General features: G+C 38.5%; 1 protein-coding gene across 1 annotated transcript in view; it reads left to right on the forward strand.

Annotated features, from left to right (window-relative positions):
* The window catches only part of STX17 (syntaxin 17), a 78475-nt gene that overhangs the window by 45546 nt on the left and 5895 nt on the right, over window positions 1-27034 (forward strand). Inside the window, exons 5-6 of the mRNA XM_043979400.1 lie at window positions 24825-24943; window positions 25024-25074. Of these exons, the coding sequence (XP_043835335.1) occupies window positions 24825-24943; window positions 25024-25074 (170 nt within the window). The remainder of the gene's footprint in view (window positions 1-24824; window positions 24944-25023; window positions 25075-27034) is intronic.

Below are 27034 nucleotides of genomic sequence, written 5' to 3' on the forward strand. Positions count from 1 at the left end.
CAAGACAACTAAGCTATGGGGACAGCAAGTAGCAGCTATGGTCATTAGCTATAGGGACTACATCAGCCTCCCTTGAATTCTGAGGCTGCCTATAGGCAACTGGTAAAAGATAGGAGAACTTACAAGCTGGTGTTTATTAGGCTGGCCAACAACAGTTACAGAGTTATTTGGGAATGAGGGAGAATTAGAAAGCTAGTGAGACTTCTTCGTGTTGTTGTTCAGTCATATTCAGTCATATCCAGCTCTTCATGACCCCATTTGGGGTTTTCTTTTTTCTTTTTCTTTTTTTTTTTTTAAGGTTTTCTTAACAAAGACACTGGAGTGGTTTGCCATTTCTTTCTTTAGCTCATTTAACAGGAGGGCTAAGTGACTTGCCCAGGGTCACATGGCCAGTAAGTGTCGGAGGCCAGATTTGAACTCAGAAAGATGAGTCTTCCTGTTTCCAGGTCCAGTTTCTATCCACTCCATCACCCAGCAGCCCCTCTTTATAGGGGAGCAATAAGATTCTTAGTGTCTTTTGCCATGAGGTGGACTCTGTGACTATTTTCTCCTATGTTATATATGTCCCTGGGAGTGTTGTGTTCCAGACCATCCTCTAAGCCACCCAAGGTCTTGGACACGGCAGAAATCAAAGAGTTTAGGTAATGATGAATTCTCCCCCTGTACTCTTGAATGTCTCTATATCAAAGGCTTCATCATGGAGCCTTCCCTCTGTTTCTCCTCACCTCAAAACCCCACTTTGTGAATAGCTGCAGAAAGAGCATGGAGATCATGAAAATTCCTTCATGAGCTCCAGCTGCAGGGGCTTTGTCTTCCCAAAGCCACCAATGTTGCCAAAGCCAGTAGAAATAGAAACTCTTAGGTCAATGTGAGCTTCCTAGCCATATTCCTCTGTTTTGGCAAATTGGAGATGGGGTAAAGAGGCTTCCTGAGTTGGGAAATTCTCTTGCTGTTGATTACCAACATTTTAAGGCCAAGATCTTGCTTATGTTTCATATCTCCAGAGAAAGCAGTGGCTTCATTTGGACATAATGACTTAATGGATAGAGGGCCAAATTTGGAGTCATGATGACCTGCATTCAAGTCCTGCTTTTTTTTTTTTTTTAGTGAGGCACTGCACCACCTAGCTGCCCTCTACTGCGCCACCTAGCTGCCCCAAGTCCTGCTTCTGACTTATGTTAGTTGTGTGACCCTGGGCAACTCATTGAACCCCTCACTGCTCACAGACAATTTTGAGACTCTGAGTTGGGGAAGAGTTACCAATCTGACATACAATTTTACCCAACCAGTCCCCATCACCCTGAGGCAGTATGGAAATACTATGCCCTCCACACAAATAGCAGGAAGAGGATTGAAAAGTATTTTTTTTTTTGGTGAGGCAATTGGGGTTAAGTGACTTGCCCAGGGTCACACAGCCAGTGTCAAGTGTCTGAGGCTGGACCTGAACTCAGGTCCTCCTGAATTCAGGGCCGGTGCTCTATCTACTGCATCACCTAGCTGCCCCTTTGACAGGTATTCTTAAAGCACAGGTCAATATGCAGAAATACTTTAAGAATAAGTAGACATCAATCCAGATGATATTAAGACTGATAACAGGTATACAACACTGGATTTGTGAGCTGTAACAAAGGAGCCTATGAATCCACTAAGACGTAAGAGGGCACCAGAAAGGTCCTCTTCCCTAAGTGATATCTCGATGAATTCAGGCAACAATCAGATGACAAAAGAATCAGTAAACAAATGGCTGAGTCAGGAGGATTTGTTTGAGAAAACAGGATAATGCTGGTAATTTAAGACCATTTAAAAATATATATATTTTTATTGATGTGTTTTCTTTTTATATCATGTAGTCCAATATGCAGCCCTCCCTTAAGCCACAAGCAGCCCACAATACTCCCGAGTGTGGCCTAACTGAGATAAAATGTAGTTCGTACCTAATTTGGGAGGGGGTGGGGCAGGGCAGTGAGAGTTAAGTGACTTGCCCAGGTTCACACAGCTAGTAAGTGTCAAGTGTCTGAGGCTGGATTTGAACTCAGGTCCTCCTGAATCCAGGGCCGGTGCTTTATCAACTGCATCACCTAGCTTGCCCCCCCCACACCTAATTTTAATGTGTTGATGTATTAGCTAAAAATATCTATATAAACTTGTGGTTTTCTAAGTCAAAATGTGGCCTATATCATTCTTATCAACTTCATTCCTCGAGTGATACTGAGGATACTTTCAGTGAGCCTCAGAGGATGAGTTTACATTGTAACACTTTTATTCTGCTACAAGTTATTATCCACCTATACAAATGTCCATAGAACATTAGTTGTTTTTTTGTCCCCAGACTTTTTCTATATATGAACTCCATCGAAAAGTATGAGCAGAAGATGATGATAGCTGACAATGATCATAGTTCTTTAGAGGAACTCACTTTACATAAATTATCTTACTTTATCTTCACAACAACTCTTTTAAGGTATAGGAAGTATTCAAAAATTTTCAGATAAGGGAAATGAGAATCAGAGAGAAAAGTGACTTGTCCGTGGTTACATAGCTAGTAAGTGTCATGGACAAAATTGAAATCCAGTTTTCTTCTGACATTAAGTCTAGGGAGCTTCAAATTATACCATTGTTGCCTATAATAGAGCATAGAAAGGAGTCTGTCGCTTACATACAACCAGTGAATTTTTCTATTAAGAGCCATTTTGGCTATAAGGAGGCAGTGATATTAATTTTCTAAAAAGGGATCAAATGAGGAGCGAGAGGAATAGTTGACAGTGCACCTCTCATTGGATCTCATGAGAATATCTATCTACCTGAAAGACTCAAAGAGAGGGCAAACTGGGGACCAAGGAGAGTGTGCACACCCCTCAGATGGTGACATGAGGGGCAAATTGAGAACTTTAAAATTATTACTTCAGACTGCTCAGCAATTGCCTAGTTTAGTGGAAGATGTGCTAGACTTGGAGTAAAGAGACTTGGATTTAAAAGTAGGCTTAGGGGGCAGCTAGGTGGCTCAGTGGATAAAGCACTGGCCCTGGATTCAGGAGGACCTGAGTTCAAATTTGGCCTCAAACACTTGACACTTACTAGCTGTGTAACCCTGGGCAAGTCCCCCTGCCCAAAAAAGAAAAAAAAGTAGTCCCAGCTACTTAACTAGCTATGTCCTTAGAAACAAGCTACTAGTTAGGGTAAGCCATTTAAGTTTTCTGTGCCTCAGTTTCCTCATATGGAAAAAGGACATTAAAATAGATTCACTTCTTAGCTTGCAGAATTATTTTAAAGAGAATGTTTTGTAAACCTTAAGACATTGTAGAAATATGACATCATTATCATTATTTTCAGGGTTGACAATATTGAGCAAACCATAATGTATGCATCTGATCATTTGGTAGGCAGGAAATGGAGAGATGATAAAGAGAGAAAGAAAGGCAGGGTTGCAACTAGATCAGTAGGGTGAGATGGAAATATCAGTGCTTTGTGTTATGACCATCCTTGCTCCACTAAGGTCTGTGTTTTTGGTCCTATAGTTCAGGCAAAAAGACTTTCATATTAACTGGAAAATAACTCAAAGGGATGCCCTTTCTAAGGCTGTTCTATAACAGGAGGGGCTCACTTTCTGAAATCATCTTTGGGGAGACACTACCACATTTGAAAACCAAGAGAGGAGGTATTTTTGGACTAGAAATGACAACAAAAATGGTTAGTAAGTTGATAACCAAGATAAGTAAGGAAATAATATGAGAGCACCTAACTACCTTAAAGAATAAAATCAACTGGGACAGCTAGGTGGCACAGCAGATAGAGCACTGGCCCTGGATTCAGGAGGACCTGAGTTCAAATCCAGCCTCAGACACTTGACACTTACTAGCTGTGTGACCCTGGGCAAGTCACTTAACCCCAATTGCCTCACCCCCCCCCCAAAAAAAAAGAATAAAATCAACTGGCCCAGATTAACTTAACTATCCTTGGATACTTGAAAGAACTGGAAGAAGTGATTGCTGAACCATTCTCAGTGAAATCTGAAAGACTTTCAATAATGGACTCTACACAGAATTGGAGAAAGACAGATGTTTCACTCAAAAAAAAAAAAAAAGGAGGAAGAGGAAATGATAATGATGATTGATGATGATGTTGATAGAGCCAGCAGTGGGCATGACCTCAATTCCTGGAAAATTTTAGGACATCATTAAAATTCTAGGATATTATTTAAAATATGGTTAGTGAACATCTAGAAATCTAGCAACCTTCCTACCCTAAGATTTTGTGATTTTTCAAGGTCCTGATGTAAGATGTGGCTGACCAACATCTTCCTGGCAGATGGCTTTATACAATGTTAATGATTATGATGATGATGATGATGGCTTACATTTACATAGAACTTAATAGTTTACATTGTTAATTTTCTTTCATAATAATCTTTTTTTAATTTAGTTTTTTATTTTCCCCAATTACATGTAAAAACAATTTTTAAATCAATTTTGAAATTTTTGAGTTCCAAATTCTCTTCATTTTCCCCCTCCCCCGACTTTGAGAGGTGAGCAATTTGATATAGGTTATACATATGTAGTCATGCAAAACATTTACATATTAATCATGTTGTGAAAGAAAACAGACAAAAATTCCTCAAGAAAAATAAAGTTAAAACAGTTATGCTTTAATCTATTCAGACACCAACAGTTCTTTCTCTGGAGTGGATAGCCCTTTTCATCATAAGTCCTTCTGAGTTGTCTTGGGTCATTGTATTGCTGAGAATAGCTAAGTTGTTCATAGCTTATCATCTTACAGCATTATTGTTATTTTATACATAGTACATTTCACTTTGTATCTGCTTATGTAAATCTTTCCAGGTTTTTTGAGAGCATCCTGTTTATAGCACATTAGTATTCCATCATAAAAACATACTATGATTTGTTAGGGCATTCCCTCAATTTCTAATTCTTTGACACCAGAAAAGAGCTACTATAAAATATTTTTGGACCTATAGGTCCTTTTCCTTTTTGTTTTATAACTCTTTTTGGATGTAGAGTTAGTAGTGGTATTGCTAAGTTTTATGTATGCATGATTTCTATAACTCTTTGGGCATAGTTCCAAATTTCTCTACAGAATGATCGAATCAGTTCAAAGCTCTACCAACAGTACATTTTTCCCACATCATCTCCAATATTTATCATTTTCCTCTTCTGGTCTATTATCCAAACTGATAGGTATGAGGTAGTACCCCAGAATTGTTTTCATTTGTATCTCTGTGATTAATAGTGAGTTAGAGCATTTTTTTATGTGATTATAGATAGCTTTGATTACCTCATCTGAAAACTGTTCATATTTTTTGATTACTTATCAATTGGGGAATGGCTCTTATTTTTATAAATTTGACTCAGTTCTCTATATATCTTTGAGAAATGAGGCCTTTATCAGAGAAACTTGCTTCAAATTTTTTTTCAGTTACTATTGATAACTGTATTTCCCTCCCCCACTTTTATTCTATTTCCTCTCCTCTTTTACCCTGTCCCTCCTCAAAAGTGATTTGTGGGGGCAGCTAGGTGGCACAGTGGATAAAGCACCGGCCCTGGATTCAGGAAGACCTGAGTTCAAATCCAGCCTCAGACACTTGACACTTACTAGCTGTGTGACCCTGGGCAAGTCACTTAACCCCTCATTGCCATGGGGCAATGTTTTGCTTCTGACTACCCCCTCCCCCTATCCTCCAGTCCTGCCTTCCCTTCTGTCCTACCCACCTTTGCCCTCACTACTCACCTCATTCCCTCTTATCCCCTTCCCCTCCTACTTTCCTACAGGGTAAGATAGATTTCTATACCCAATTGAGTGTTTGTTATTCCCTCTTCGAGCCAGTTCTGATGAGAGTAAAATTCACACATTTCCCCTCACATTCTCCATCTTTCCCACCACTGTATAAGCTTTTTCTTGCTTCTTTTATGTGAGATAATGTACCCCATTCCACCTCTCCTTCCCTTTATCCAACTGCATTCCTCTCTCACCCCTTAATTTTTTTTTATCATCCCTTCATATTTAAGTCACACCCATGCCCTATGTGTATACTCCTTCCAACTACCCTAATAATGAGGTGGATAGTATGCTTCATCCTTAGTCCTTTGGGATTGTCTTGAATCATTGTATTGCTGAGAATAGTTAAATCATTCACAGTTCTTCATCAAACAATATTACTATCACTGTGCATATTTTCCTGGTTCTGTGTACTTCACTGATACCTCAGTTCATATAAGCCTTTCCAGACCTTTCTGAAATCATCCTGCTTGTCATTTCTTATAGTACAGTAATGTTTTTCAGGCATTCTTGATGAAAGAGTGAATACACAATTTTACTTTATATACAAGACTCAAGAGAAACATAAAAAGATAAACAGGAAAAGGAAATCATAAGGGATTTTGAAAGGTTAAACAGTTTACATTCCTACATGTGAAGATGATACTTGTAACTCCTTAACTTTCTCATTATTAGGGTAGTTATTAGCTTTCATTTGCTCAATTCTAATTTTTAAGGAATTATTTTCTTCAGAAGCTTTTATACTGCCTTTTCCATTTGGCCAGTTCTCCTTTTTAAGGAGTTGGGTTTTTTTCTTCAGTGAATATTTGTGCCTCTTTTCCCAGTTGGCCAATCCTGCTTTTCAAGGCATTCTTCTCCTCATTAACTTTTTGTACCTCTTTTACCATTTGGCCTAGTCTGTTTTTCAAGGTGTTATTTTCTTCAGTATTTTTTTTGTGTGTGTCTCCTTTACCAAGCTGTTGATTCTTTTTTCATGATTTTCTTGCATCACTCTCATTTCTCTTCCCAGTTTTTCCTCTACCTCTCTTACTTTATTTTCAGAGTCCTTCCATGGCCTGAGACCAATTCATATTTTTCTTGGAGACTTCAGATATAGGAGCTTTGATTTTGTTATCTTTTTTTTTCTTAGTAGTATTTTATTTTACAATTACATGTAAAGATTATTTTCAGCATTCATATTTATAAGATTTTGAATTCCAAATTTTTCTCCCTCCCTCCCTCCCTTCCCTCTACCTTTCCCAAGATAGCAAGTAATGAGATATAGGTTGTATATATAAAATCTTGTTATACATATATATTTTCACATGAACCATGTTGTAAAAGAAAAATCAGAGCGAAAGAGAAAAACCACAAGAAAGAAAAGATAACAACAAATAAAGTGAAAATAGTATACTTTGATCTGCATTCATACTCCATGGTTCTTTTTCTGCATGTGAAGAACATTTTCCATCATAAGACTTTTTGGAACTGTCTTGGATTATTGTATTGCTGAGAAGAGCTAAGTCTATCACAGTTGATCATCATGCAATGCTGCTGTTACTCTGTACAGTGTTCTCCTGGTTCTGATCAGTTCACATAAGTCTTTCCAGGTTTTTCTGAAATCAGCCTGCTCATTATTTCTTATAGAACAAATAGTATTCCATTACAATCATATACCACAGCAGCTAGGCAGCGCAGTGGATAAAAGTACTGACCCTGGATTCAGGAGTACCTGAGTTCAAACCCAGTCTCAAACAACTTGACATTTACTAGCTGTGTGACCCTAGGCAAGTCACTTAGCCCTCATTGACCCAAAAAGGAAAAAAAATCATACACTGCAACTTGTTGAACTCTTCCCCAATTGATAGGCATCCCCTCAATTTCCAATTTATTGCCTCCACAAAAAGAGTTGCTATAAATATTTTTGTACATGTGGGTCCTTTTCCTTTTTTTATGATCTTTTTAAGATACAGACCTAGGAATGATAGATAGATCAAAGGGTATGCAGTTTTATAGCCCTTTGGGCATAGTTCCAAATTGCTTTCCAGAATGGTCGGATCCGTTCACAACTCCACCAACAATGTATTAGTGCTCTAATTTTCCCACATCTCCAACATTTTATTATTTTCCTTTTTTGTCATATTAGCCAGTCTGATGGGTGTGAGGTTTTACCTCAGAGTTGTTTTAATTTGCAGTCAATAGTGATTTAAAGAATTTTTTCATATGACTATAGATAGCTTTAATTCTTTTCATCTAAAAACTGCCTGTTCATATCTTTTGATCATTTCTCAATTGGGGAATAACTTGTATTCTTATAAATTTTATTTAGTTCTCTATATATTTGAGAAATGAGGCCTTTATCAGAAACACTGACTGTAAAAATTATTTTTCTGCTTTCCTTCTGATCTTGGTTGCATTGGTTTTGCTTGTGCAAAAAACTTTAAGGTAATCAAATTGATCCATTTTGCATTTCATAATGTGCTCTATTTCTGTTTTCTTTTGAGGAGGGTGTGTTTTGATCTTTCTTGTCACTATAGTAACTTTCTGTGGTCAGATTGTTTTTCTGTTTGTTCATTTTCCCAGCCTATTTCTTGACTTCTAATTCTTTGTTCAAGTAAGGCTCTGCTTCCAGGGTGGAAGGTACACTGTCCCAAGCTTTAGGGATTTTGTGCAATTGTTTTCAGAAATACTTCTGGGGACCTGTAAGTTTTCAGTTTGTCCAGGTCTGTTATTCCAAGGTGGTATGATCTAATGGGAGGTGTGTTTACTGCTCTCCTGGCTTGTTCTCTGGTCTGTGTTACCACAAGCCCTCTTTTCTTCCCTGAAACTAAGAGAAAGAACCCCTTCTTCAATGTGACCCCTAGCTCTGGTGTGCTGGTGCTCCTCCCTGCCCTGCAACTGGCACCCAGGACTACAACCTGGATCTGAGCATGGGCAAAGCAACAGAGCCCTGCCTCAGTGCTAGCATAGAGGCCCCTATAATCTCCTTCTAACCAATTGTTTGACCCCCTTGCTATCTGTGAGCTGAGAGTTCTAGAAGCAATTGCTTCTGCTGCTACTTCTGCTAATTCAATGGCTCCCAAGGCCTGCTTCTGGTTTGTTGGGGCTCAGCTTCCACCAGACTGCGCTCCACTCTCACCCTGGTACAGCAGGCGCTTCCTGCTGACCTTCTAAGTTATCTTTGGCTGGAAAATGATTTCATCCTGTCCTTTTGTGGGTTCTGCTCCAGGACTTGTCTTATGGCATTATCTAAAGGTATTTGGAGGGGTATAGGGGAGAGCACAGGCAAGTTGTTGCCTTTCTTCCACCATCTTGTCTCTGCCCCCCCCCCATAATAAAATTGTAACATAGGTTTTACATGTGTTATTCTCATTTTGAAGATGAGGAAACAAGCCCACAGAGGTTGTTACTTCCCCACAGTCACATATTTCATAAGCTGCAGAGCCAGTACTCAAACCCAGATCTCCAGATTCCTCATTTTTCCATTGTACCATGTTGCCTTGAGAATGGAGCTGAGGAAAAATGTCTCTAAGATAAGGCTTTTAAAAATTCAACTCTTTATACTGAGTGAAGGGATCACAGAAAGAGAAGGTACAGAAGCTGAAAGTTCACATATCTTGGCAGGACTCAGAAAGCATAAAGATAGAGAGGACATAATTAAAGGGGCTATTAATACAGCCCACCCTGTTAGTAAAGGGCAGGAAGGAAAATCTGCCAAAATATTCAGAGTGAGACAGGCTATATCCTCCTTTATTTATGTTTAATCGCTAGCACAAGAAAAGGTAACCAACCAGCAGAAACTCAGTGTGGCAATTGAAGAGAGACCTTTGGTGAGTGCTTGCTGCTTCCCCAAAACTCTATCCTCAATCTCAGCAGTGGCAGTGATAGGCCTGGAGGGGTAATGCTGTTACTGCTCCAAGGAAATGTGGGCAGCTGAGATGTAAAGGCAGCAGACAGTATCTTGGGACAGTAATTCCAAGAACGAGCTCAGCTTTTCTCCCTCTGTGAGTCTTGCCTTTAGGTAGCACAAAAAGTGAAGAACCAAAACATTGGGTTAATGTTTGGTTATCTGCTGTATCATTGTTGTTCAAAAAGCTGTGTATTTTGGAGGATAAGTTAGCCAGGTGAGATTTATTGGTAACAGAAGGTATGGCGTTATCGGTATGTTGTTCTTTGCTGATTTTCCCTATGTATTTATTTCTGTGTTTCTTTGTGGAGTGTGTATCATTGTGTGCCAGACTGGACACACAGAACAGTAAAGAATTTAGTTGGTGATTAATTTGTCACAAGGTCTTTTTTTTTTTTTTTGGCTCTTGCAGCATATAGAAAACCTTTCCCTATTGTTTTAGATATGTATGCCAGGGGTCAGAGTGACCACTGGGCCCTGGTTAGTCAGAGATCTCAGAGGGCCCTTTACATCTAGATATTCAAAGATCAAAAAAAAAAAAAAAGGTGACTTCAGACTTCTTAGGTCAATTAGTATAGAATTTCCCATCACCAGCAGCTACCTAGCAACCAGAATTTTGAACTAAGCTGCTGAATTTTCTCTCTCTGTATGAGATTATCCTAATACTTGGTTCCATCATTTGCACATTGTTACTGCAATACTAATGTCAACACCTTCAAAGCCACTTGAGTCCACCATCACTCCATTCTAAATTTATGTAATCAGAGGAATTATGTGATCCTAGAGCTAGTTAATCAAAACATCTTACCTAATTCAACTGACTCGTAGTAAGTATTGTTATGTGTTCAGTCATGTCTGTCTTTGTAACCCTGTGTGGGATATTCTTGGCAAAGATACTGGCATGGTTTGCCATTTCCTTCTCCAGTGGATTAGGCAAACAGAGGTTAAGTGACTTGCCCAGGGTCACACAGCTAGTAAGTGTCTGAGGCTAGATATGAATTCAGGTCTTCCTGACTTCCAGTCTAGCATTCTATCCACTGAGCCATCTAGCTGCTTCAGTTATTGTTATAGTATGTCACAATTATAAAGTGTTTTCCACACACAAGTCCTGTGAGGTAGAGCAAGTATCATCCCATCTTACAGACAAGTAATAAAGTGAATAAAGAAGTTATTGGGTACTTATGTGCAAAGCATTAGATTATGCCCAGGGGATACAAATAGAAAAGTAAAGCTAGTTCCTGGCCTCAAAGAGCCCACACTGCAATGGGGAAGACAGTACATGTTCCGTTTTCTTGAATGGCATTTCCATTGACAAAATCCTGTTCATTCCTGATGGTGAACATTTTGACAGTGACAAGGACTTTGGTGGCAAGAACACTCTTTTTCAGATGTTCGGTATATGTGGCAGTAGCATCTCTCTAAGAGGGCACTGGCCGGAAAACCTTGCTATTCCCGGTGCTCTTGGGTACAGCCTGTCTCCATTAAGGTTGGAGGGGACATGGTGGTCAAGGTGGTTTGATTTGCCTGGCACATGCTTGTCTCCTTTCTCTCCCTCAGGGTGCCTTGTTGCTTTAGCAAGGCTGGCTGGCTGGCCCTGTGTATAACTCAGAGACTGAGGCAGTGTCGTATGTTGAAGGGTATAAATAATACATTGTTCATTGATCAGGAGGCATTCTAGCATTTAGAGCCACAAAGAGCCCTTGGAGATCATAGTCCATTCTCTTGTCAGGATTTGAAATGGCATTTGAATAAGGAAATGAAAAGGGAAGATCTAAAACTAGGTGTGGGCTGCTTATTGCTAGAGCAGTGATGGCAGCTCAGATAGAAATGGGGGCCTAAACCATACATCCTTAAGGATCTCTGCGAGGCACATATTGACTTAGAAACCACATGCTAACTTTATCTATGTTCTGTTGTATTTTTATTTATTTTGTTAAATAGTTTCCAGTTACTTTTGTGTGTGTGTGTAAAGCAGTTGGGGTTAAGTGACTTGCCCAGGGTCACACAGCTAGTAAGTGTCAAGTGTCTGAGTCTGGATTTGAACTCAGGTCTTCCTGAATCCAGGGCTGGTGCTCTATACACTGCACCACCTAGTTGCCCCTCCCAGTTACATTTTAAACTGGATCCAGCCTCATTCCAGAGCATTTGGGGTATTGTGAGCCTCAGTGCTGGCTGCTGTTTGGTACTTCTACACTAGAGAATAAGGGAGAAGAAAGAGGGTGTTCTCTTTTTTTCCCTCTACTTTTTCTGATTTTTAAGGATATGGAGCTTTTTTTTTTTTTGGGTATTTTATTTTTTTCAATTATGTGTAAAGGTAGTTTTTACCATTCATTTTTTTTTTTTTTTAGTGAGACAATTGGGGTTAAGTGACTTGCCCAGGGTCACACAGCTAGTAAGTGTTAAGTGTCTGAGGCCGGATTTGAACTCAGGTACTCCTGACTCCAGGGCCGGTGCTTTATCCACTGCGCCACCTAGCCGCCCCACCATTCATTTTTTATAAGATTTTGAGTTTCAAATTTTTCCTCCCTCCCTCCCATCCCCCCTCCCCAAGATGGTAAGCAATCTGATATAGGTTATACATGTGCAATCATGTAAACATATTTCCACATTAGTCATGTTGTGAAAGAAGAAATAGAACAAAAGGGAAAAGCCACACAAAAAAAGGGAAAATAGTATGCTTCGGTCTGCATTCAGATTCTTATCAGTTCTTTCTTTGGATGTGGAGAGCATTTTCCATCATGAGTCTTTTGGAATTGTCTTGGATTATTGTATTGCAGAGAAGAACTAAGTTAGTCATAGTTGATCATTGCACAATGTAGCTATTACTGTGTGTAATGTTTTCCTGATTCTGTTCATTTCACTCAGCATCAGTTCATGTAAGCCATTCCAGGTTTTTCTGAAATCAGACTGCTCATCATTTCTTATAGCACATTCATATTCCATTACGTTCATATGGCAGGGAAACAAAGAAACAAGTGTGGGGGGGAAACACAAGAAAAAACCATAGATTAACAACCCCACCTAATTTCAATTCCCTAAACAAAGAAAAAGCCACCTCAGCCTAGTGCTAATTTTCATGAGGCACCAGATATATGATGTATAATGTATAATTCTTATTAAATTTCATGGGACAATTTTTAGTTCCTTCTTAAAACCAATTGTAGGGGCAGCTAGGTGGCGCAGTGGATAAAACACTGGCCCTGGATTCAGGAGGACCTGAGTTCAAATCCGGCTTCAGACACTTGACATGTACTCCAACAATCTTCAAAGTGAAGAGTTGTAGGAAAAAAGTTGAGGTAATAAAGGAAAGGACTTTTGTTGTTGCTACTGTTGTTACTCTTTATGACATGCCAGATATATTTCTCAGCTACCAGAATTCAAAGTATAAAGACCTAAGTCTTTTATGGAGACCTGAGGCAATATAACATTTATAATAATAATACTGTTTTAAAGACCGGAGGTTTTTTTTTTACTTGGTGAGCATTGTGAAGAGCTGCTGCCCCACCTATCCCCATCCCTCTGTGTTCCTGCTCTGATGTCTTGGACTTCTCCTTCAGCCTTCTAGGAGCCTCCACAACTTGTCTCAGGCCCCAGAACATTCCAGTTACAAGTGCCACCCTCCCTTCTTCTTATCATTATTAATCATAATGATAATTATATTCATTGATTATTAATCACAATAATAGGTGACATGTATCTAATGCTTTTTTAGTTTCAAAAACAGTTTTTAATGCTTTATAATTTTTGACAAAAGTTATTTTATTTAATCTTCACAACAAACATATAAGGCAAGACAGAGAAAAGATTTAGAACTGGAAGTGACCTTATGGATAATCTAGTCCAACTCTCTCATTTACAATGAGACAGTTTTCTAGAGAAATAAGGTGACTTACTCATGGTCATACAAGTGACCATTGGCAGAACCAAGATTCAAACCTAGGCCCTCTGCACATCTATCATTCTTTGCATACCTTACTATCTCCATTCTACAAACGAAGGAAATGAGGCTCAGAGATTCTTAATGACTTTTCTTTCTTTTTTTTCTAGTATTTTTTTGCTTTTGTTTTTGTTTTTTGGTGAGGCAATTGGGGTTAAGTGACTTGCCAGGGTCACACAGCTAGTAAGCGTCAAGGGTCTGAGGCCGGATTTGAACCCAGGTCCTCCTGAATCCAGGGCCGGTGCTCTATCCATTGGGCCACCTAGCTGCCCCTCTTAATGACTTCTACGGTCACAGTCACACAGCTCGAAAGTGATAGATCTAAGATTCAAACCCTGACTCCAAATGCAGTGTTCTTTCCACTATACCAAAGGTAGCACTCAAGGATTTATAGTGACTTAGGTCAGAAGTGTCATATTCCTTGTGTGGTTTCCTCCCATTCTTCACACTTTCCTCCTCCTCTTTTTCCCCTTGTCTTTTGCTTTGGATGCTCAGTTTCATAATGATATCACATATGAAAATGCCTGTTTGTATACCATTTACATTCTTTAAACAATTTTGCCTTAATTTTTCAAAATTAAATCTATTTTATGATATATAAGTTAGAAACATTACTAGAGATTTAGAAACAGTTCTTATGTTACTATAATCAAAGTTTAAAATGTACAAATAATAAGTTCATTAATTTAGAGGTCACCTATGTTGTTTTGGCTGTTTCTTTTGTCCATAATCAAAAGCAAATCTGTCAACCTTGCTTAATTTGAGAGATACCCCTCTGCCTCAGCTTTGTCACTTAGCATCATTTTTAGCATATTGCTTTCCCTCAAGAGAACTGATATGCTTACCTAGCATAGAAGTGATATGTCTTATGTTTGGGAAGGTGTATTGAAGTCATTCAAAGGGACTCAATGTCTTCTTTCCTTCTCTAGATCTCTGCACTCCCTCTCCAGCATACAAACTTTGCTAGCCCAATGGGAATAAAATGTTATTGCATTTTAAACAAATGGTAAAAAAAAAAAAAAGAATCCAATCTTAAAACTCCTACAAACTTGAGACCAGAATATTGAATTTGATAGGGTATGAGATTTTATCACACGTATAACAAGGTGAAAAACAGTTTTGTGAAGCATGCAGATGGCGTCTGTATTATATCTACACAGTAGCAACTCTGGGAGGCTTGTATTGGCACTTCTCATTGAAAACCTGAATTTTCAGTTGATTAATATTTTTCTCAGAGAAGTTTTCCCTTTCAGCTAAACTAAACCTAAACTCAGGGACTATTTAGAGGGATAAATGGAGAATATTTCAAACTTAACAAAATATAGAAAACAATAGGAAGATTTGCTTAAACTAAATTTATATTTACAATTAAATTATTTGTGATATAACAGAGTTACCTGAAAATTCACAATTCTGTGCATAACCTTGCCCTATAAAGAGCCCTGGGTTTAGAATCTGTTAAGGGCTAAAATTCTAGCTAAACTGTCTAAAATATCTAATGAGTGGTCGCCAATAAATTATAAGCTTTAGCAAGAGTTAGGCTTTTAAGCATTTATTAAGGAGAATAAGAATTTGGTAAAGAGAGAGAGAAAGGCCTAGATTCCTATCTATTAAAGGGAGAGCACATTTCTAGCTCCGCTCTCCACCAGAGTCCAAAGGAAAGAGAGTGAGAGCAAGCGCCAGTCTCTTCCTTCCTCCTCCCACTAGCCTGTGTCACTTCCTGACACCAAAGAAAAGACTCCTGGTCTTGCCCTCAAAGACCTTCGCTTCATGGGCGGAACTCTTCTACAGTAAGTCTCCAGCAGGTGGCGTCATTCCAATCGTTACAAATCAAAGGATCTTGGTACAAATACCAGCTCTGATACTTGTGTGTATGGTCTTGGACAATTCAGCCAACCGCCCTGGGCCTCCTTAGTTCTTTCAAATATAAAATGAAGGGGGCAGCTAGGTGGTGCAGTGGATAAAGCACTGGCCCTGGATTCAGGAGAACCTGAGTTCAAATTCAGCCTCAGACACTTGACACTTACTAGCTGTGTGATCCTGGGCAAGTCACTTAACCCTCATTGCCCTGCAAAAAACAAAACAAACAAAACAAAAAATTTATAATGAAGGAAAATGGTCTAGATAACACCTTAGTTTCGTTCCAGATCTAAATCTCTGCTTTCATGGACTCCAGATAAAATCACTACTCTTGATGAAGTTTGGGGAACACAGAGAATGACTTGTGGACCATTCAATTAAACATTTTGTTGTCCCAACCAGTGTTACTTCACAGCAGGAATTCTTAACCTATCAATTGGCCATTATTGATAGATTTTGGGAGGAAGGGGGAGCTGTGAATTTGGAACTTTTAATATTTTGATAACTGTATTTACTATAATTGGTTTCCTTTGCAATCTCATGTATTTCATTTTTATGTATTTAAAAATATTAGTTTAAAAAGAGTCACCAAACTGCCAAAGGGGCCCATGATTCACAAAAGGTTAAGAACTCCTGTTTCACAGTGACATAGTTAATGCATTTTAACCAGGCCTCATTATTATTTAGCACCATCTTGCTGGAATGGCTACTGGTCCCTGGAGGTTAAAATTTGGTCTACCCTCCTATTACTAGAGAACAGAGTGTAGCCCAACAGGAAGTTTTAGTATTCAAGTCAAACAGAAATCAGTTGTGGGCCACAGTAGTACTGGTGAATCACAAGCCTCCCCTTCCCAATCTTTTGTGCTATTCAGTGTCTATCCCAAATGAGCTAAAAGAAATATTCCCCAGTGGATTCGGAAAGAAGGAATATGGGGGTATGGTGGGCCACAGCGGGAAGATACAACATTTTATGAGGGACTATCATAGGGTCAAGGGAACTGCCTTTCCTTATACCACAGCTCCTCCCCTCCCCTCCCCCACCTCTCCATCTCTCACTGTGGCTCTAGTACTTCCAGACCTGCCAGAGAATTAGAAGGACATCTCTGGGGCAGCTGCCCCTTATTCCACTCACTAGGTAAGAAACCTTGAGTAATTAGGAAAGAGAGATTTGTATAGAGAGGGGAGTCCATGTTACCATTATAAAAATTATGTAGTATCTATCAGGTTTTTATAGACTTAAAATTTTTTTGGTGTAAATTGCGACCACCCAGGAATGTATTTCACATTTATAACTCAGTTCCTAAGTGCCCTCTTCAATGTTTTTATGGAGCTAATTCATGTTATTAGGTAGGATATATTTGTATGTAGTCCAGAATAATGATTTGTGCCTTGCTTTTTTTTTTCTTTTTCTTTTGGCAGGGCAATCAGGGTTAAATGACTTTTCCAGGGTCACACAGCCAGTAAGTGTCAAGTGTCTGAGGCTGGATTTGAACTCAGTTCCTCTTGAATCTAGGGCTGGTGCTTTTTCCACTGCGACACCTAGCTGCCCCCTGCACCTTACTTTTGTTAGAAGAAATGCAACTTTAAGATAAATACTGGAGTTTAAGAAAGAATGTTAGATGTTCTTTTGTTAGATGTATATATTCTTTTAATCTTTTCTAGTTGTAGTTGCATGTAGTCTGTCAAATCAGAATGGGTAAGGAAACTTCTGTCTATGTTGAGTCATAAAAAACAATTGCAAGTTTATACCTTGTGTGATTGAGATAAGAGTTCTTCAGTCTTCTTTTCCTGCAGTGGTAATCTATCCCTGTGTTTTACCTCATGATTTACGTAGTAGTCTAAAAAAATTAAATCAGTGGGCCCAATCACTGAGAATGGTGTTTTAAAGCATAACTTGGAATATATGAATTATGGAGATCACAGTAAATTAGACTGGCTGGGTTTTATCTGTCAGTCATGCCTTACACTGATTAGTGGTTCAGTGTTTTTAAGTTCACAACAGCATTTTTGTGAAAGAGAATGGACCTCTTTGTTCTAAGCTACCTTTTGAACTAAGATGTATACGCAGTTTGGTTTTAAGCAAGACGCAAATGGCTTAAGTTTTTTGTTGTTTTTTAAAATTATGACTGAGAGAACTTTTGTGCTTATTTAAAATGCCAAACATTTCCTGTCTCTGCATTTTAAAATGAATAATTTTTATGTACTTAACATGTCCCTTCATATCATTGTATATCCTATTGGAATCTAATATATTTTTGCATATCTTAATGGTTCAGAGTTTTTGTAGAAAAATGTCTACAATATCAATAAAATAAGTTCCTGTTACTCCTTAGAAATGATGGAACCTTTTAAAGAAGTTGAAGACAGGGTTTAATATTATATTATTAATTTTAAGTGGAAACAAATTATAGTATTGAACTGAAGTGAAAATGAAATTTTCTTTGTACTATAACTTAGTATACAGTAGGAATTTGCTGTTTTGAACTGTTATGAAACCAGCTAGAGATCTTAAAGTTCTGGGACATTGATACTGTGATAGAATGCAAAAGTTAATTTGTGTCAGTAATGCTTTTACTCTTTCTTTTACTTTTTGTTTTTTGTTTTTGTCTTTTTGCAGGGCAATGGGGGTTAAGTGACTTGCCCAGGGTCACACAGCTAGTGAGTGTCAAGTGTCTGAGGCCGGATTTGAACTCAGGTCCTCCTGAATCCAGGGCTGGTGCTTTATCCACTGCGTCACCTAGCTGCCCCTTACTCTTTCTTTTAAACCATAAAATCAAGTAAAGCATGTTCAAGAAACTTAAGGTTCAAAATAAAATGAACCTTGTCAATTCTGCTGAGCCTACAAGTTACCCTTTCATTAAATTATCCCTTTTTATCCTAGTAAATTATTGTTATCCTAGCCTTCCTGAGCAATTTTTAGGGATTATTTATCCAATAGAGTTTTCCTTGAGAGGAAAAAAATTATTGATCTTCATATTTTGAAGCTAAATATAGTTCTACATCCCTGTAATATACTTCCCCTTTAAGAAATAGGAAGTAGGGGGCAACTAGGTGGCGTAGTGGATAAAGCACCAGCCCTGGATTCAGGAGGACCTGAGTTCAAATCCAGCCTCAGAAACACTTGGCTAGCTGTGTGAACCTGGACAAGGCACTTAACCCTCATTGCCTCACAAAAAAAAAGAAAGAAAAAAAGTGAAAAAAAAAAAAGAAATAAATAGGAAGTATTTATTATTTGATCAACCAAAAGACATAAATTACCCAGGAAAGAACTCCCTATAGGATAAGAACTGTTGGGAATACTGGCAAGCAGTCTGCAGAAATTAGGCTTATACCAACATTTTACACCTTATTCGACAATAAATTCAAATTGGGATTCCTAACAGGGATATTAAAGATTAAAGCATTAGAAAAATCAGAAGAGAGTCTGCTGATCATATGTCTTTCACAACTCTGGGCAGGGAACAAATTCTTAACCAAATGAAATAGAGACAGTTACAAAAAATAAAATTGATCATTTTGATTACATTAAATTTCAAAGCTTTAGCTCTTTTTGTGTTGGCTAAGAATTGTAAATCAAAGGAATGCCCACCAATTGGGGAGTGGTTAAATAAACTGTGGTGATTGTGATGGAATATTGTTGCGCTATAAGAAATGACAAACCAGGATGATTTCAGAAAGCTCTGGAAAGACTTATATGAACTGATGTATAGTGAAATGAGCAGACCCAGCAGAACGTTGTGCATAGTGGCAGCAATATTGTTTGATGCAGAACAGTGAATGACCTAACTGTTCTCAGCAATACAATGATCCAAGACAATCCCAAGGAACTAATGATGAAGCATACTATCCTCTTCCAAAGGAAGAACTGATATTGATTGAACACAGACTGAAGCATGCTACTTTTCACTTTTTTTCATTTTTTCAAGTTTTCTTATACAAAATGACTAATATGGTAATGTTTTACATAATTGTATATGTATAACCTATATCTGATTTCTTATGTCTCAGGGAGGCGGAGGGAGGTGAGGAATGGAAGGAGGGATAGAATTTAGAACTGAAAATTTTAAATAAAAATGTTTATTCATGGATATTTTAGTCACTCTGGCTGCATCTTTGCACAATTTGTTGGGTTTGAGGTTAAGCCTCGGGGTTGTTTTGATTTGTATTTTTCTTATTAACGATTCTGAGTATTCTTGGAGTTGATGTGGAAAGATAAGCACACAAATACATTATTGGTGGAGTTGTGAATTGCTCAAACCCTTCTGAAAAGCAGTTTGGAACTACGCAGACTACAGTGTCCATAGTCTTTGTCCCAAAGATTCCATTGTTCAATATAGATCCTTTAGAGGTGACTGACAAAAATCGAGACTCCATATTCATCACCTTATTTACAGCAGTACTTTTTGTGGTAGCAAAGAACTGGAAACAAAGTAGATGCCCATTTATTAGGTAATGGCTACACCAATTGTAGCACATGGATGTAATGGAATATCACTGTGCTGTAAAAGACAATAAACTGATCTTCTGGGTCACGATCAGCAGTATAGTGAGGAGGACTAGACATTTCCTCTGATCCTCTCAAATCTCTCCAAAACTAGAATTTTGTGAATGAAAGATAATAAAATTTCTGCTATCTCCATGATTTAGGACACCTGAAATGCAAAATAGGGCCAAACAAACCTCCTAACTGAGTCAGTACCCCATATACCTTCAGAGTCTAGCTACAAAACTCAAATCACACCTCAGTCTCCCCTCCCTGTTTCCAAGGCCTTGGAAATCGCAGCTCCAGGCTTCAGAGTTCAACTTCACTAGTCTTTGCAGCTGTCCAATATAGCTCATGGGCACCACATAGCCAACATCATGGTGGGCAGCATTTTCTGTTGCAAAAGATCTCTGCAGGAGAACCAGGAACAGAGATAAGGAAAGGGGTAGGACGTTGTGTCTGGGCTTGAACTAGAGTTAGTAACATCCCACCCACTCTGTCCTTGCAGAGCCTCAGAGACCCAGCATATGAAAATTAACCCTGTAGCACCAGTATGGCAGCTCTCTGAACAACCAGTCCTGGGCCAGAGAGGGATCAATGGAACAGACTAGACAAGGCAGAATCAGAAACAATGGAATTTAATAGCCCAGTGTTTGATAAAGTAGAAAATACAAACTACCAAAAAAAATCATTATTCGATCAATTTTTTTTTCATTCAGCAAAAATCTCCTTTTTCTTCCTACTACTTTTCCCTAATTGAGAAAGAAAAACAAAACTTCTATTACTAACATATATAGTCCAACATAATAAATGTTCACATTGTACATGTCCCAAAACTATGCCTCTTTTTATACTCTAAGCCTTTCTTTTGCTTTTCCATAGGTAGCATGTTTTATCATTAGTCCTCTGAAATTATGATTAGTCATTATACTGATAGAATTCCTAAGTCTTTCAAAGCTGTTTGACTTGAAAATATTTTTTCTATATATAAATTGTTTTCCTGGTGCCTCGGTTCATAAAAATCTTTACAGTTTTCTCCAAAACTGTCTTCTTGATAATTTCTTACATCACAATAGCATTCCATCACATTTATTTACCATAACTTACTCAGCCATCCTCCAGTTGTTGGGCACTCCTTCAGTTTCCAAGTCTTTGGCACACTGCTTCTATGTATCCTTAGAGTTTGTTTTATTTAGAACTAATCCCTCCTTTAACCTACCTTCCCCCTAATTCCCTTTTACCTATTTCTCTTTCTTTCCTATTTCCATTTAATGAAAGGTATTTTTGTACCCAACTGTATATTCTTCCATCCTTTGACCAATTTAGATGAAAGTAAGGATTGATTGTTACCTGCTGCACCACTCTTTTCTACTTGCACACACCAATTATGTGAGATAATTTCCCCTAACCTTTCTGCCCCTCTGCATGTTCCTGTTCCCCTCCCTTTCCATTCTTCTTTTAAGATCCTCGAGATCTCACAGAACTACTTTTGTTAAGTTTTTACAATCCGTAATGAAAATAAGGTTCAGAGGGAACACATGTATCATCTCCCCATATTAGAATGTAATTAGTTTATCCTTGTTTAGTCTGTTATGATTTTTTATTCAAGCTTTCTTTTATGCTTTTATGTTTCTCATAACTCCTGTGTTTACACTTTATAGTTTCATCAGGAATGCTTGGAAGTTCTTGATTTCATTAAAGTTCTATTTTTCCCCTATAGGATTATACTCAGTTTTGATGGGTAAATTATTCTTGGCCTAAAGCTCTGAATTTTAGCTATGATATTCCTGGGAGTTTTCATTTTGGTATTTCTTTTACAAAGCAACAAGTAGGATTCCTTCTGTTTACATTTTGCTCTCTGGTTTTAAGTGATATGGGCAGTTTAATGATTTCTTGAAATATAATATTCAGCCTCATTTTTAGTCATGGCTTTCATGTAGTCCAATAATCTCAAAATTTTATCTCCTTGATCTGTTATCTAGGTTACTTGTTTTGCCCTGAGATACCCTAAATTTTATTCTAATTTTTCAGTATTTTGAACTTTATTTCTTGTTGTTTCATCAAGTCATTGGCTTCTGTTTGTTTCATTCTAGTATTTAGGGAGTTTGTTTCCTTTAGGCAAGGTTTTACATGTCTTGTGCCAAACTATTAATTCCCCTTCAAGTTCTTTCCTCTTTAGCTTTCATTTCTTTCCTAATTTTTTCCTCTTGTGCTCCAGTTCGATTTAAAAAAACATTACCCTCATATTTTGAAGGAATTCTAGTTGAATTTGTGCCCAAGTGTTTTACTTTGAAACTTTCTTTGCTTGTAGATATTTTGGAGCCATTTTCTTCTGGATTGATGTCTCAAGCATCATCCTAAATCACCCTAATGGCTTTTTATGGTGGGATTCTTTTTGGCTAATTCTTCCAGCTGACTTCCTGACTTCCTAACATAAAAATGTAGGGGCCAGGTTCTGCACACTTCTGAAGGAGATGTCCAGGCTGGTCTTGCTACTGCTTTCTTAGGGTACTAAGTGTTGTGTTAGTCCAGGATTTCAGGAACAGCATAAAGTGGAGACCGGCAAGCTTTTAGTGCTCCCAGAATGTGGTGATTCGGGGCAAAGTCTAACTACTGCCCTCCTATTCTAAGCTCTGCAAGTTCCTCACCTGAGTTTGGGCCTGAGCTACACAGCCTCTGAGCTTGCCTTCTTTACAGTTTCAGTAGATTGCTTCTGGACTCAGCCACCCTCAGCCAGGGGGAAAGTCCTGTGGCTTCAGTGTGACAGAACTGTGGGTTTTCCTTTGGTGCTCTGGTTTTTTGTCTGTAGTCTTAATTGGGTTAGAAAGTTGGAACTAAGTTGCTGTTATACTCCTAGGGTCCAAATTACAGACCAAATGTTTTGCTTCTCATCTTGTTCCTTGCTTAATAGCTTTTGGAGCCTTTGGCTATTCCTTACCCCAAAATGCCACCCATGGGTGCAGATCCTTTCCTCAGTCCACCCTGGATCTATGACCCAGAACTGAGTAATGAGTAACAAAGCTGCCAGTTGGCACCTGTTCCCAAATCTGTATGAGATCTTGATGCCCTGGTATGGACCTTGTTTTGCCTCAGTGCACAGCCTCAGTCTTCTCTCAGTCCCTGGGCACTAGAATGTTCTTAACACACTCCTGTGACAGTATCCACAAACTTCTATATCTGTCAGCCTGAGCTGACCTATGGTGGAAAAAATGGTTCACTATGACCTTTTCTTGGATGTGCCAATTAGGATTTAGTCTGGTTCGTTTTCTAGCTTTTCTTTCTTTCTTTCTTTTTTGCTTGGCGCAATGAGGGTTAAGTGACTTGCCCAGAGTCACACAGCTAATGTCAAATGTCTGAGGCCGGATTTGAACTCAGTTCCTCCTGAATCCAGGGTCAGTGCTTTATCCACTGTACTACCTATCTGCCCCCCATTTTTCTAGCTCTTTTAAAGGAGTTAGGGATTTTTTGTTTTGTTTTTTGAAAAAGGAGTGTGGGGAGGAACTTGGTGAACTTCTTTCAATACTTGCTGTACTCCACCATCTTGATTCTCCCATACATACATACATACTGTTGTTTTTTCATTTTTTTATTTTTCCTTTTGCATAAGACCTTGCACATAGTAATGAGTGTTTGTAGAATTAATCAATTAAACCGAGTAACTAAAAGGTACCCACATCAATAAGACACAATAAGAGATTCATTGTCCTTTGGGGTGATTTATTTAATTCTTCTTGTTGTATAGCAATTTCCAAATTTTAATCTTTTTGTGGGCTAGATTTGTATTACTAAACTAGCCAAAGAGATGGTTCATAGGAAGCAATGTGGAGAAAGATAAACACTTCTGTTTCCAAATGCCCTTTTCTTCTTGAGCCCTGTATAAGCCATAGCATGAATCAGATTCTGAGAGTCGAAAGGCACTTAGTAGGTCATAAAGTACCACCCATACCTGAATGTGATTCCCTTCTATAACGTGGCTGATTAGTGATTGTTCAGCCTCCATGTAAAGACCTCCACAGGTAGGGAAGTCACTTCCCCTTTAAGACCAGGCTGCCCATGTTACTTCAAAATAGCTCTAATCATTATGAGAATTTTTTCCTTCTGTCTAGTTGAAATCTACCTCCCTTCCACTTATACTCACTAATCCTAGTCCTTCCCAGTAGGGCCAAGCAGAACGAAGCTAATTTCTGTATACGTTAGTGCTTCAGATAATTGAAAACTGCTATCATTCCTTCCTTATCCCCCAATTTTCTCTTCTCCACGTTAAATATCCCCAAATGACTTCACTCATGATTTACAAGTTTAGTCTGTTATGATTTTTTTATTCATGCTTTCTTTTATGCTTTTATGTTTCTCATGACTCCTGTGTTTATACTGTATAGTTTCTACCTACCTCTGGTCTTTTCATCAGGAATGCTTGGAAGTTCTTGATTCCCTTTTTCCCTGGGCCCTAAAGGGACAGCGCACGTGCGTGCGCACACACACACACACACACATGCACGCACGCGTGGACAGAATGTGTGTGTATGTGTATTCTAGAATATATAAAGGAACAGGATAGTTCCTCCACAACTACCTCTGATTGATGAGTGCAGACAGCAGTCATTGATTTTCTTTTTAGAGCTTGAATTTTATAGCATTTTCTTTGCATAACAAACCTAGAAAGCAAGATAACTACCAATAAAGTTCTTTGAGAATAATTATTTTAAAAGAAATCTGAACCAATACAGAGATAGTTAATAATATTATTCATGGCTTTACATAGTAAGTATATTTTAGAATTAGTTATAGAGAAGTTGTTGCTAATTTCACACTACCGCTTTTCCTAATAAAGTAAATAAACTTGTACTTGTGGTCATGTTTTCAATCAGAAGCATTTCAACATGCCAAAGCTGAAGCTGGTCCCCAGAGTTTGGTCCAGGTGTATTCATCCCTGCCTGAAATTCCTCAAGATCAAAATGCTGCAGAGTCCTGGGAAACTTTAGAAGCGGTATGTTAAGAAGCATTCTCTCTTTTTATTGTCCATAATTCATGAAAATTAAGTAATATCCTTTTTTTTTTCTTTTTTAGAGTTTGATGGAACTCAACCAGCTAATAACTGATTTCTCTGTGCTAGTGAATGTGAGTATAACAATCTATTGCTTTAACCTCGAGGTTGATAGGATGACATCATAGATGTCTTTCATCTCTAGGCCTTTGATATTAACCAGAACTACAAGGAAGAGCAAAAATTTGGAGTTTGTTGATGTTCTCTAGAAAGAGGGTGTATATTCTGGAGACTCTTGTCTCCAGCCTTAGAGCAGGAGGACAGAAAAGATGATCTTATGATCTGCATAAACAAAATGAACTCATCCATCTCCCCACCAATAAAAAAAATCTTCCTTCGCTTAAATGGGAAAAACTAGAACCAATAAGTAAACATTATAAGGAAGTAGACTTGGGTTTTAAAATAAAGAACCTCTTGGAGTTTGTCCAAAAATGCAATGGTCTGACTTGTATATCGTGAGTTTTGTACTGCTGGAGATCTGACAGAAGCTGGATGGCCACTTGGCAGGAGTTTAAGTGACAGAGGTGGGACTAGAAGCAAAGGCTCCTGATTGCTAGGATGGGGTTCCATCCTTGGCAGGGCATCAGATCTAGCACTCTTCCTGTCTTTATTCCATCACTGGTAGTTTAAGAGGTACTAAACCTTCCTACAAAAAAGCTAATCTGGTATGGACAGACAATAGAAGGGTACAGTAAAGCTTAAGGGGACATAAAGGTGTTGCATGAGGGGGAAGGAGTGTCTAACTTGAATTTTGCAACAGGGAGCTGGTGAATAATAGCGAAAGTCGTCTGGTACAGGTAGTTGAGTTTTCTGGAAGGGATACTGAAGTCAATGCTTATATAGAGACAGCTAGACTTTGTTCTCCATGGAAAATAGTAGCCTGTTTGTTTTTCTCTAGGTAACAGACTAGTGTAATTTGTCATTGCAAGTGAAAAAGAAGGGGTTAGGTACAGTTTGAAAACATAGTTTGGGAAAATGGCACGATGGAGGAACTTTGTGTGAATGTGAAACAGTGTTGCCGGCAGATTGTGAAGGCCCATATGATGATGTCACCTTACTCAGGGTACCTCAGGAAACCAAGGTACATGTTCATTTTGTCTGACCTTTCTTTTATAGACAATAACCCACAGACAGTCCTTCCATCAGGGAAGGTCCTGGGGAAAAAAAAGAAGAAGGAAATCTGAGCTTCAGAAAAGACATGTTAGGCAAAGCCCTGCTACTTTAAAAATAAAAAACCATCAAAGCAGGTGTCAGCAAGGATTATGCAGTGTGAACCTTTATGATGGCAAGATTTTCACATCATCAGAAAGCTGACTAGACTCAGGAATAGTGTGAGGATAACTGTCCTTCAGGGGTTCTTTCTTTCTCTGAAAGAAAATGTGTGTATTTTGCCATTTCATAAGCTAGAACAATTTATAACTAAAAGTAAAGGTACAGGGACAGCTAGGTGGTGCAGTAGATAAAGCACTGGCTCTGTATTCGGGAGGACCTGAGTTCAAATCTAGCCTCAGACACTTGACACTAGCTGTGTGACCCTGGGCAAGTCACTTAACCCCACGCCTCACCAAAAAAAAGAAAAGAAAAGAAAGAGTTAAGGTACAAGCTTTTCCCACTGCCAGAAACAGGACAATGTACCATTTCTCCCTTCCACATAGAGGTAGAGGACAATGTGTTTGGAACATTGCACATGCTTACAGACTTGGTTGATGTGTTGGTCTGTTTTGCTGAACTGCTTCTTTTCCCCTCCTTTTTCTTCTCTTGATTGTAGAAAGATGAGGCATATATTTGGTTTTTTTTGTTTGTTTGTTTTTTGGTGAGGCAATTGGGGTTAAGTGACTTGCCTAGGGTCACACAGCTAGTAAGTGTTAAGTGTCTGAGGCCAAATTTGAACTCAGGTCCTCCTGAATCCAGGGCCAGTGCTCTATCCACTGAGCCATCTAGCTGCCCCTGAGGCATATATTTGTAAATAAAAATGTTATTAGAAACAAAAAGTAGCAATATTTTCCTTTTTAAATAAAAGTCCCACTAAGCTTC

Source organism: Dromiciops gliroides, chromosome 1, assembly GCF_019393635.1.
Source record: "Dromiciops gliroides isolate mDroGli1 chromosome 1, mDroGli1.pri, whole genome shotgun sequence".
Lineage (NCBI taxonomy): Eukaryota > Metazoa > Chordata > Mammalia > Microbiotheria > Microbiotheriidae > Dromiciops > Dromiciops gliroides.